At 36.5% G+C, this 13,206-nt stretch overlaps 2 protein-coding genes across 3 annotated transcripts in view; one reads left to right on the top strand and one right to left on the bottom strand.

Moving 5' to 3' along the window:
• The window catches only part of LOC124555486 (inositol-pentakisphosphate 2-kinase-like), a 98,887-nt gene extending 93,387 nt beyond the window's left edge, over window positions 1-5,500 (top strand). The window contains exons 7-9 of the mRNA XM_047129409.1: window positions 1,223-1,320; window positions 1,521-1,940; window positions 5,070-5,500. Coding sequence (XP_046985365.1) covers window positions 1,223-1,320; window positions 1,521-1,940; window positions 5,070-5,229 — 678 coding nt within the window. The 3' untranslated portion in view covers window positions 5,230-5,500. The remainder of the gene's footprint in view (window positions 1-1,222; window positions 1,321-1,520; window positions 1,941-5,069) is intronic.
• Window positions 5,501-12,625: 7,125 nt separating this feature from the next.
• Window positions 12,626-13,206, bottom strand: part of LOC124556662 — a 79,796-nt gene continuing 79,215 nt past the window's right edge. For both annotated transcript variants that reach the window (XM_047130632.1, XM_047130633.1), the window contains one exon: window positions 12,626-13,144. In XM_047130632.1, coding sequence (XP_046986588.1) covers window positions 12,924-13,144 — 221 coding nt within the window. In that variant the 3' untranslated portion in view covers window positions 12,626-12,923. The remainder of the gene's footprint in view (window positions 13,145-13,206) is intronic.

The following is a 13,206-nucleotide window of genomic DNA, read 5'->3' as shown; positions in this document are numbered from 1 at the left end:
TGCCTTTGGTTTGATGTAATAAACAAAAACCTTGTAGAATGTTTATTTATCTTCCAGGCATAAACAGTGAGACAAGTACGGTGCACTGATATACCCTACTGCATCAGTGATACAACCTTCATACTAGACAAAAGCAATACAGCACCATACTGAAAACTTTTGCATCTGTAGTTGTCAAAGTGTCTGCTTGCTACACTAATCAGTATTGTGTCATGACCCTAAGCAACACCCCACTTTCAGCTAAGGCTGGTTCTTGTAGTCTGGTGGCTTGTGACACTGTTCCCATGACTTCAGAGTGACTCTACATCAGAATTATGATGAGTCTAATTGATCAAACTAAGCTTCATATCATTTTAAGTTATGCTGATGGCCAATTGCATGGATAATTCAGTGCATCTACATGGAATTTGGAATTCCTCACAAATTTGTGGTTCTGTTCACATGCAAATAATGTTTACAGTATATTGGTTGAACTGGGTTGAATGGGGGCTGGAAGGGCTAAAAACATACAAAAATGAAATGTTACTGTGCATAGGCTATATCAAACAACTCTGTTTGATCATAGTGATATGAAACTGTATATGGATTTTGTCTAGGCAAAGTATTATGGGAGTTATCAGTATATCTTCATCCAAGTTTGAATTAATTAATAGTAATTACAACATCAACTGTTAAGTAAAACTAGTTATCAAAATCAAGACATTTTGACCTCATGCTTTGATTGCAATACCACATTTGCTTGAAAAGGCTTTTCTACAATGTGTCAAAATCAAGATGAGCAGTGCTCTTATATCAGGATCTGCAAGATTAGATCACAGGAGCTATCTTGCAGATGTCACTGAGAGTAAACGGTGGTTTTGGCTGCGAATTAATGCCAATAAAGCTGGGGAAAATTCTAAAAAATAAACCAAATGTGAAAATTTAAACCACATGAAGGAAGCAAATAAAATACATACAAATAAAAAGACTGGTATGGAAAGGGATGGATAATTTAAAGCAATTTTATGTACTAAAATATATCGATACGAGTGCTTCTCAGTAAATGATGCAGTGGGTTCATTACTGTCATAGAAGGCATCTAATGCTAAAAAATTGTTACTATGCCCCTGTAGCACAGTTAGGAAACACTGGCCTGGACTCTAAAATATGGACTGTTTTAATTTAATGAGACAAATACACAAGTGACTTATGTGTTATTAAATCATTTCCTTTCTTGCCACAGAATGGAGTAATTGTATATGGTGATGGAAGAAGCTCAAATGATTTGTCTTCTGTACTTCTTCAGTGGTTCTCTGCCTCATTGGACAAGAGCACTAACAGGTAAAGCCCTCTTATATTATTTTATTAACTGATCCATTTCTACCAATGCTATAAAACTACTACTATTGTAGTTAAGATTGCAATATGGCCTTTATTTGTGTTGTAGTAAACTTGACACTTCAAACTTAAGGAAAAACAAATCAGAATATAACATGTTTTCAATTATATGACTATTATAGTGATGCAATGCTTTGTTGCAGGCTTGTCCATAAATTCTGTGATATCATAATCAGAGCACTCACTCATGTAAAAAAGAATTCTGCACCTGAAATCAAAGATGCAACTATACTTCTGGACAGTCAGTATCCATTACATCTGCCAAAAAGTCTTGTTGAGACAGCTGCCAAAAATTTCAGTGAAAATAAATGTACATTCGCTGAAGGACAGCTACCAAAACATTGTGTACTTGATCTTATTATTCGAGGACAGCAACAACAGACACGTGGGGCCAGCTGGATCTATCATACCTACAAGAAATATGAAAGTTTTAAGGATTATGAATACATTCCAATGGTGTTAAAAAAATCAGTGAATTCAGATTTATTGGAAATTCATCGTTATTTACTAGCAGCAACATTCAAAGACTGCTCTGTAATGCTTACTTTTCAGCAAGCAACTGAGTAAGTATGCTTATAACAATACAATAATTTTCAATTTTAGGTCTTATATGAACTGTTAAAAGAAATGTGCACCACCTCCATGACTTGCATAGTTTGCATTTTTTAATAGGTAACTTCTTTTTTGATACTCTTTTGGCCACAGGAAATATTGTGTATTGCCACCTGTGTAATCTAGGTAAAAATAAACTAGCATTTAAAGTGCAGTTCAGCAAAATGTTATGCATCTCCAATCTGGAATGGGACAAAGCAGCTTGTGTATACTGTTCTACTTGTCGTCATGTCTCAAAGGGTCATTTGAAGCCTGAACCATGTACACCATCTTACTTAATGCCAAGAAAAGTTGTCAGCGTGGGATGCTGTCTACTACATTAGAGTACACTATAGCATCTTCATTCAAATTACAAAATCCTTGACCCATGGTGCATGAAGAAAATGGGTAAGGAAACACATGGAATGTAGTCCAGATCAATGATATTGGGTTCTCTCCATTGACAGATGTAGAGTTTCTCTGATGTCTGATGACTGTTTTAGAAGACTGTGGAGATGGCCAGCTACCAAAACACATCTCAGACACGTAGCACCATGCATTCAGCAAGGAGGGAGTCAAATTTTGGGCTGATATGATGTTGATGTCCATGCTTCTCATAATAATAAAGGGTAATTTGAGGGCTGTATAGCATTCAACCTATTGTACAATCCAAAAGTCAACATTTTGTTGACAGATTCATCTTTTGAGATGATAATGTGCAAAAACACCACACTTACCTTGTGAAAACCAGCAGGATCCAGCCAAATGTAAAGGCTTGCAGTATCTGCTGACTTGAACCCAATGGATAATGTTTTGGGCCAGGCGAAACTTGTTTTGTGTCACTGCAGGAACCTTCCTAACACACAGGATCATCTTAGGAGTGCCACCGCTGAAGAGTGGGATGGGTTCAAGCAGCAAAGTCCCGATCACCTTGCAGGCAGTATGCCGAAGGAGACCAGAGCATGTTACAATGCACAGGATGGAGCACCACACTTTCGGAAGTTACCTAACATGTTTTGAATCCATAGAAAAACTTTTCAACAACCTGCCTTTGTTTTGTTAATTTCTTCACTTTTATTTCACAGCAAAGCTATGTTTTTAGTTTCATAAAACTTATTCCTTCAGTCCTTGTTCCACTTGAATCCCAGTTCATGCACATTAGCAGATATGCAGGTGGTGCAGCACTATTTTAAGGAGTTTTTATTGTGTATTTTAAGTTTTTGTGTGTGTGTGTGTGTGTGTGTGTGTGTGTGTGTGTGTGTGTGTGTGTGTGTGTGTGTGTGTATTTTCAGTAATTTCCTTTATCATTACCAATATTTCTCTTTTCTAGCACCCAGACCATAAACAACCTCTACAAAGACTTTAAGGAGTTAACATTAGTACAGCCTGTGAGTGCACATTAAATGTCATGTTGACAAAGAGTCAAATTTAAGACAGTTGAAGAATGTGCTATAATGACAATGCCTTCAGCTGTATGTATTAGTTTTTATTTATTTATGACCATTTTTGGTGGTACAGTTCACAGTCTTCAAGTCCCTAGATACAGCAAACATATAATTCATTTATGTAGTATGATGAATTCATTTTTATACTGTTAAGAAGGATATATTTGCTGTATCTAGGGATATAAAAATGGTGAATTGTACCTACAAAACCAGGTGCAAATAAATCAAAACTGGTACACACAGCTGAAGGTATTATCATTATTGCATATAAACATAGCAGCTGCTGTCATTATACTTGTTGGAAGGTGGATGCACATAAATTAAAGAATGCTGCGTTGGGCAACTCCTTCTTCTCCGCTGAAGAGTATCTTCACACAAGCTTTTAAACAGATGTTGCAAATTATTTTATAATTATCATAAAGCACCATAATATAACAGTCCTTCATAATGTTAAGTCATTTTATTAGAGACAGATACATTAAAGTAAATGTACATCTTTGATTTCTTTCCACGTTTCAGAGACCACTCTCTATGTAATGTAATGTAAAAGATTTTCAAAGCATCAGATCTGTGTGTTGGTATAAGAGGAGCTAAGAAATCAAGGCATTTTTTAACATGTGGGAAATTTGGTTTTGAGTCTATACAAGAATTCTGCTGAGAAATAAATCTCTGAAGTAATTTTACTATTATTAAGAACACAGTAAAACAATAAAACTGTCTGTACAAAGGACAAGAAAGTAACATCAGAGTACATTTACACAAGTCATATTTTGTTGATCTCACAGAGGATGCTCTCTGGGATATGAAAAGAATTCAAACCTGGACATTTTATTTGAGTATAATACAAGAAAATGACTTAACTATACAATTGATAATAGTTTTGCAGTGCTAGATTAATCATAATGTAACCCAGCATATTAGTTTTAAGAGTTCCTGTGAAGATATTCTTAAATAGAGTAAGAGTTGCCCAACAGAAAATTCTTTAATTTAGTCTGATGTTCTACTATATTATCAACAAAACATTTAAGATGATCTGCTTAATACATATGTACACACATTTATGTCTTCTTTCTGTGCATGCTTTAAACCCATGTTGTCTTTATAGAGTTTGTATTTGGTCCTAGCTTTATATTCATGCTTTGCACTATGTTTGGGAAAAGAGATATATCGGTAATGATAAGCAAAATATATTTTGTAAAAATACTAATTTATCTTCACTGCAGCAGATGAAGCAATAGCACACAATTGCCAGAACGATGTATCACAATTTTATTTCATTATGAAACTGAGAATAATGAATAAAAGTTAAAAAGTTTTGCATTTGTGCTAAACAGCTCCAATCAACATGTTGGCAGTGCCATAGGACAGAAATCAAAATTTTCTGTCATTTTCATTTCTTCTTCTTAGCAAAATAATATTTTAAATTTATTGTTTTATTGACACTGATATCATGAGAAATTAGTCATTATTTTAAAGGATAAGTGTTAACAAAGGATTCATCCACAGTACTGATGATTCTGGAATTCTCCAAAAGTCTGTTACAGAGGTCCCCAAAGACCCTTAAAGAGAAATTTCTAGACAGGGATTTGAACATATGAGTCTCCTAAATATCTTAGTATATCAATCAGGCAAATACAATAACTTTCCTGTTCACAGGTCACCATGTGGCATGCACCTGGAGCAAATTGTAACTGATGATGAAGGTATGCTATATACCTTTGATGTCCATGTTACTGATCTTGATCCAAAACCTTGGTCATGTATTGAGAAACATCGGAAGAGAGATCTCAGGATATTACAAGCTTGTAAAACTTAAATAATTATGTACTTATGTTTGTACCTGACTAAAAGTGTATTTACCAAAGATAATTATTGGAAAGGACATCCACCCTTCACAAACAAGACTGAGTTTATAAAGGAATCTCGTTACCTTATTGTTACTGTTTACAAAAACAGCAACATGTATTATTTTATGGTACAAGACTTGAAAATTTTTTTATATATTACTCTCACAAAATGTTTATTGTGAGATGTTATAATTTATTTTTAAATAATTTTGTGTTAGAAATAGCTCTCCTGACACTAGATGTTCACAAAAGTATTTATTTATTTCTATTTATAAATGTACACAGCTGAAAATGTTTTATATAAAATTGACATTCCTTTAAACTAAAATTGTTTATTATTTACATCATCCCTTGCATCCTGTATTTTTCCTGTAATTTTTTTGCTAGTTTTCATGTGAACACTGAAAATCAGTGATTAGTTTCACCTTCATTAGTTGTTAACTCTTTATAAGCCACAATTCCTAGGGATCATGTTTGTGTTGCATAGTTTCCAGTTAATGCAAGTTTTCTTGGACTGCAGTTAAGACAAGTCAAGAACTCAGGTAATCCATAGAATGAAATTCAGTTATTCCTTGACTGCATGTATCAGTGTAGTTTTTTGATGCAGATGTCGTAAAAGTGGTACAAAAGATAAATGATGAGCCATATGCAGGATGAGCAATTTTTGTTTTAGTTAGTTGGTTATTCATTCAAAGATCACTTAACAATGATATTCAACATATCTGTTTCATAAAGTAATAAAACTATGCTAAAAGATAATAAACATGCACAAATACAATTACTTTGAAATTCAGCTAATTCCCAAACTAATATTACACCATTTCTTCACATCTCATCATAAGTAACTGCACACATTGTATCCAGGGCACTCAGTGACCAAATGCCTCTTTTCCTGACATTAGGATCATTTTTTCACTTATATTCATTGTCAACAAGAACCATAAAATTCACAAAATAAACAGTGCATATCATGATCATGATGCAAGAAGTAAACATAATCTCCACAAAGATATAAAAAATCTCAGTATGGTATGGAAGGGAGCATATTATTAAAGCACAAAGATATACAATAAATTTCAAGTCCATATGCAGTCAGTCACTGGGAATCTGAATGTATCTTTTGGATCCCTCTTTCTATTCTTTAGAGAAATTTTTGACAATGTGTAATACTTTGTTAAACGAGTTTACTTTTACATATTACTATATGAACTTACAATGTTGCACTGGTACCTCACTTCTTAACAAAAAAATGTTCAAACATGTGTGAATTCCTAAGGCACCAAACTGCTGAGGTCATCGGTCCCTAGACTTACACACTACTTAAACTAACTTAACACTAAGGACAACACTCACATCCATGCCCGAGGGAGGACTCGAACCTCCGCCGGGAGAGTCCGCACGATTAGTGACATGGCGCTTCTAACTGCGCGGCCACTCCGCGCGGCTCACTTCTTAACAAAATGGTTTATCTATGAAGTAGTGCGTAAGCCTTATAACTTTTGTGACTAATATGACTACAATGATCTGAGTGCTTGTACCTCACTTTTCATCTATCTGTTTACATATTATTTAGATTGTAGCCTTATGATCATTTACATATGGTTATTGCTGCAATAATCTGATAAATTCTCCATTCCAGTGATAGACTTGCGTCAAGGATCCATAGAAGTCAAAATAAATTAAATTAAATAACAAAATAAATATGTATAGCTTATTATGATATGACTTCACATTCTAAAGTAAGGCAAGTTTTGCAAAAGAATCATTTAAATGTGTGTTACCTTAAATCACATAGCGAGTTTTCAGCATCAAACAGCCAAGTTAACAAGTGTGATTCTAAAAGTAGGAATAATTTTCAAAGATAAATTAATAGTAAAGATCTGCTATGATTAGCCAAAACCTTGTGACCACATGCTTAATAGTGTGTTGGTCCACATTTGGTGCAGGAGACAGCAGCAATTATGCAAGTCATTTATTCAACAAGTCCTTGGTAAGGTTCCAGAGGTATCACCAGATGTCAATGCACAGGTCAAGCAATTTCCATGAATTATGCGCCAGTGGATTGTGGGAGCAGAGCTGGTACTGGTTAGTATCCCAGATGTGTTCCATCAGGTTTCAATTAGACAAATTTTATGTACAAAAAGTGAACATGATTGCAATGTCTTGCTCCTCTAACCACTGTAGCATGATTCTGACATTACAACATACATAGTTACCCTGCTGGAAGACAGCATTGCCGTTGGGGAAGACATCTAGCATGACAGGATGCAGGTGGTCTACAATAATTTTCACATAGTCCACAGCTGACATGGTGTCTTAGTTACTGCCACAAGTTCCATACAAGCTCAGGTGAATGTCCACCATAGAATAATACTGCCTCCATCTGCCTGCATATGTTGCACACTATATGGCCCAAGTGCTGTTTGCCTGGATGATGGCATATCTGGATATGTCTATTGACCTGGTGTAACAAGATACATGATTCATCCAACCAGGTGACACATTTCCATTGGTATATGGTCTAATCTCAATATTTTGCGCCTATTCAGTCTAAATTGATGGTATTTTTGAGTCACATGGGAATATGTAGGGTGGTTCAGTGTGGTGCCTCATGTTCAGCTATATGCACTGAATGGTGTATTCTGAAACATTGTGCCTGCACCAGCATTGCCCACAGTTGTCAGACCTACCACAAATAGATGACTATCCTGTTTTATAGAGCAGGCAAGCCTCTGGCCTACACTTTCTGAGTGAGGTAACATACTAGTTAGTGCATTAGACTCACATTCAGGAGAATGATGGTTCAAATTCCCATCTGGTCACACAGATTTAGGTTCACTGTGATTTCTCTAAACCACTCCATGAAAATGCCAGGTCAGTTAGTTTGAAAAGACCATAGCCAATTTCCTGCTCCATTGTTTCATAGTCTGAGCTTGTGCTATGTCTCTAATGACTACATTGTCTTGATTCTTTCTTTCCAATTTCTGTGATGAGATGTGGATGTCCAACACCTTGTCACTTACTCATAGTTCCACTGTCCTTCAACAATTTTCCATACATGCTCACAACAGCAGCATGTGAACAGCCGACCAGTTTCACCATTCCCAGGCGTTGGGCCCTAGCAATCTTCCATTTGTCAAAAATCAAACAATGGAAAATCCAGGATGGAATGTAACAATATTATGAGAAGGAAAGTTGCTACTCACCATATAGTGGAGATGCTGATTCGCAGATAGGCACAACAAAAAGTGTGGTTTCAGTTGCCTGAGACTACAGTTGTGTGAGTGAGTTGTGTTTGCTTGAATGTGTGTGTGAGTGAGTTTTGTGTGTGTGTGTGTGTGTGTGTGTGTGTGTGTGAGAGAGAGAGAGAGAGAGAGAGAGAGAGAGAGAGAGAGAGAGAGAGAGAGAGATTCTACCTAGAAGTGATTAGATATGTGGAAAAATTAGAACAAAAAATTTTCATTCTTTGTGTACATGATTTTCATGAAATTTGTTTCCATGCGCGGTAACTTCAACTGCCAGTATTGACACTGGCCAACTTGTCAACCGCAGCAACCACAGGCATGGTTTATCTGTTGCTTATGTTCATGATCTTTGGTTGCCAGTTCCTGCATGTCTCTTGAACTGTGCATATCACGCAAGTGTTCCTTGTATATGTATGGTTTATGTTCACAGCAATAAAGTATGGAATATTTCCCCAAGGTGTCTGTAAATCATTCTATTTGAACCTAGCCACCTACATTCAGAGTACTGTATACCTCTTTAGAAGAGAATTGTTAATGTAATGGTACAAAATTATCAAAGGTTACTATAAATATATAATAATAATAATAATAATAATAATAATAATGATTATTATTATTATTATTATTACTATCATTATTAAATATTATCATATGAAATGCACAGCTCACCATAAGTTATGGGCCATTCATGGTTTACACTACTCAAAATCAATACAAGAATATTGGTTTCTCTCAATGAACAGTTCAAAATTAATTGTATTGTGATGCCAAAATCTTAACTTAATTTTTTTCATAAATGAAAACATTTCTCATGAGTCATTTCCTTCATTGTTCATTTCTCAATGAAAGATCATACCACTGAACTAATTAACAAGGCAAGAATAATTCCATTACAAATCAATATACAAAGAGATGTGGTAATAATTCGGTGCAGCTCAACAGCCTGGTGCAAGTCTTCCGAGTGGACCCCACTTCGGTGACTTGTGTATCCCTGACCTAGCTCAATAATCCTGCTGGGGAAAAGGAACATACTGTTTAATGTACAATCCAAGCAACATGTTGTTTTTTGCAAATTGTCACATCATTGAGAAATGAAGGCTAGGGTAAAGGCAGACTGATGTATTCCATGGTCCACTGGTATTCGAACAAGTTTCCAAGCACATGCTTTACCATTAGAGCACTAGGTTTAACAGAAGTGTAATGAACAAATGCCTTAATACTATTATTGACTCATAAACCTTTATCATTACCATTAGATCACCAAGCTCAACAGAAATCTAGTGAACAGATACTTCAATTCTTTTATTGACTCATAAAAGGTTTTGATCACTCATACACACAAGTATGGAGGCAAACAGAGAGCTATAGTAGAATGATGATGAAGAGGTCTCATACTCCGAGGAACATAGGGAATGATGCGGGAGACCCGCACCCCCGACTAGACAAGGTCCTAGTGGAGGTGGTTTGCCATTGCCTTCCTCCAACCATAATGGGGATGAATGATGATGATGACAACACAACAACACCCAGCCATCTTGAGGCAGGGAAAATCCCTGACCCCAACGGGAATCGAACCCAAAACCCTGTGTGCGGGAAGCGAGAACACTACCACAAGACCACAAGCTGCAGACTTATAGTAGAATAGAGGCAAAATAAATTGGTATAAAAAAAAAAGAACAAAGGGAGCAAAAATTACTGAAACGCAGCCATGACAAGGAAAAGAATAAACTGCTTTAGAATAAGTAGGCTACCTGTCTATGATAAGATCAGAAACTAATACTAATACCTATTCCTCTAGTTCCTCCTGTCCTGTCCTGTCCACATATTTCTGTTTCTCTTAGCCATATACACAGTCATAATAATCCTCTTCATTCCTTCCTGCCCCAAAGTTACTACTTGGGTATGATATATGTTTTTTCTTCATTTTTCCCAATTATTTTTTTCCATATGCTTACCTGATTTTTTTTCATATTGTGTCTAGGTTGTTTATTTCTTTATATCTTCCCACCCACATCATTAATAACTTAACTGCTTTTCTAGTCATCACCAGCTTACTCTCAGACCTACAGTATTTATAACAGGTGGTGGTGTCTTATTACTTAAACCATTACATAACTAATTAAACCACACCATGAATCCTAAATATCTAAGCATAATGCTCACCACTCCTAACTAATGTAACACCATCAGGTGTTGTGCTGCAACAGGTAGTGGAACAGGAATTGAAGATATGCAACAGGTCAGTCCCTAGAAACTCTCCAATTAACGAAATCCTTTCTCACCATGCGAGTACCAAGCTTAAATCAAGGAAACTTGTATGATATCTCAACAGTCTCCATCAAACAACCTTTTGCAATTTAGAAGAGCACTGGAGAGCTAATTTGACACTGTCTGCTGCACAGTACCTAGAGAATCAGTTTTATCAAACTATACTTCCTACAGACATGCAGCTGGAGCTGCATTAACAGCATCACAACCAGGCATGAAAGTGGCATAGCATCCCTTTATAGACAGGATATTAATACAACTCATAGTATAGTTGTACTGCAATGAAGCAAACAGCAGAACAAACTATTAGTGAATGTGCAATAAGAAGAATACAAGATGACTGGAATGACTTCATAATAACCACACCACAGGTTGTCATATGGTTAAGTTACCTGGTTACCACTGATTTGGATTAAAGGAGACCACTCACAGCAAAAAAAAAAAAAAAAAATGAAATTAAAAAATTGAATTTTCAATAGGGACACACACAAAGTGACGTGTGTAGATGGAGTGGGAGGTGGGAGGCAGGGAGAGTGCCTGGGAATGAGTTGCTAGTGGCTCAGAGAAGTTTGACAACATAACTTCCAGTCCCTACTTAAATCCATTGGCCCTTCCCAGAATACCTCCCCAGAGTCCATCACCCTTTTCACCTCAACAGCATCCCACACACCAATCTTTTCATGTAGCTCAAAATCCACAAACACAACAATCCTGAAACTTCCTGGCAGATTAAAACTGTGTGCCCGACCCAGACTCGAACTCGGGACCTTTGCCTTTCACGGGCAAGTGCTCTACCAAGGTTTGGAAGGTAGGAGATGAGATACTGGCAGAAGTAAAGCTGCGAGTACCGGGTGTGAGTCGTGCTTCGGTAGCTCAATATGCACCTGAGCACAATATGCTCAGTTTTAATGAATGCTTCACACCCTGGACCATCTGGATCCTTCTATCCACCACCAGGTTCTCTGAGCTACAGAAATGGGAGTTATCCTTACAACACATTATCCAGTCTTGTAATTGTCCTGACCTCAGTCTCTGGTAATGCACTGTCTCCAAACACTCCAACCAACAGTTTACCTTCCTCCATCCTGTCACTCACTCCAAAGTCATGCCCCCAATCTGCCTTCACTGTGAACCACTCCCCACTGGCTTATGCAATTGTGTATTAAATGACAAGCCCGTATACCTGACAACCCTCCCTCCCACATTCCTAGCCAGCAAACCAGCTGCCTCCCTCCAAGCTCCCAGCCACTCATCCCCACTCCCTCTCCATCTACTCACGTCACTTGACACTATTCCTACCACAACCAGTCCATGTGCCAAAATATAGTACCATGTATGGGCATAGGCATGTGTATTTGTGTTTTCGTGTGTGTCTGAAGTTTCTGTCATTTCTGTGTGCTTATCCACAGCACTTCTGCCTTTGGTGAATAGTCTTCTTTAATTCAGAAGAATTTACATTCTACAAGAACTTTCCTACAACACTGAGGGGACTTTGATATTGATAATGCTTCTGAATGTTCATTTGTTATAATTTTCTATTAGTTTCTTAATATTTTTATTTCTTAATATTTCTGTTCTTTGTGTCCCACTTTTTTCATCTACTTCTATCACAGCTGACTGATTTTTTGTGTTCATCAACCTGTGCATCAAACATTTGTATACTAGTGTTGTGGGCAAACAACAGCTGAAAAGAGTAAATTACACCACTGACTTAATTGCCTGTTACAATATTGCAGTAACTTAAACAATGCAGTGTGTCAATTTGTCCATTCTGTGGATGTAATCAAGTTAAAAAATGTCAGCACATCATTTCTGATGGAATTTCATTTTATTCATCTTGTCATTTGCTCACTCCAAATACGTGTTCCATTTCCTACTGACTAAAGAGGGTAATACATTAACTAAAGCAATTCACTTCATGAAACTTCAGTTGCAAATGTGAGATATTCTGATATCCAATGAAAATGCTGCAATGATTACTCAATAATTGTAAATGGAAATTACATTGTTTATGGATCAAAAATTACTTTTTCATAACATAATATACAAATCAGTTCACTCACATCAAGATAACAAATGAATCTTTTGAAACATAAAGGATTCTATGATGTGACACCAGGCACATGAATATACACTTTTTATAATAGTATTTATGCCTTCTCAATGGATTTTGCCCATTCTGGATCACTGGAAGCTACCTCATCTGGACGACCCCCCATGTGACGGTACTGCCATTCAGCTGCACCCCAGCCTTTAACTCCATTCACTTTAAAATTTCCTAGGCATTCCACCACACGTGTTTCCCACTCCCAACCAATATAAAATTCAGATCTCTCAAAGATTTCTACTTGAACATGGTACCACATTCCTCCTGAAACATTAAACAAAACAAAAATATGTAAGTCACTTTAAAATCTTACTGATATCTTCTAC

This window comes from Schistocerca americana, chromosome X (genome assembly GCF_021461395.2).
Source record: "Schistocerca americana isolate TAMUIC-IGC-003095 chromosome X, iqSchAmer2.1, whole genome shotgun sequence".
In the NCBI taxonomy this organism is placed as follows: domain Eukaryota; kingdom Metazoa; phylum Arthropoda; class Insecta; order Orthoptera; family Acrididae; genus Schistocerca; species Schistocerca americana.
This window is presented reverse-complemented; position numbering and strand designations above follow the sequence as displayed.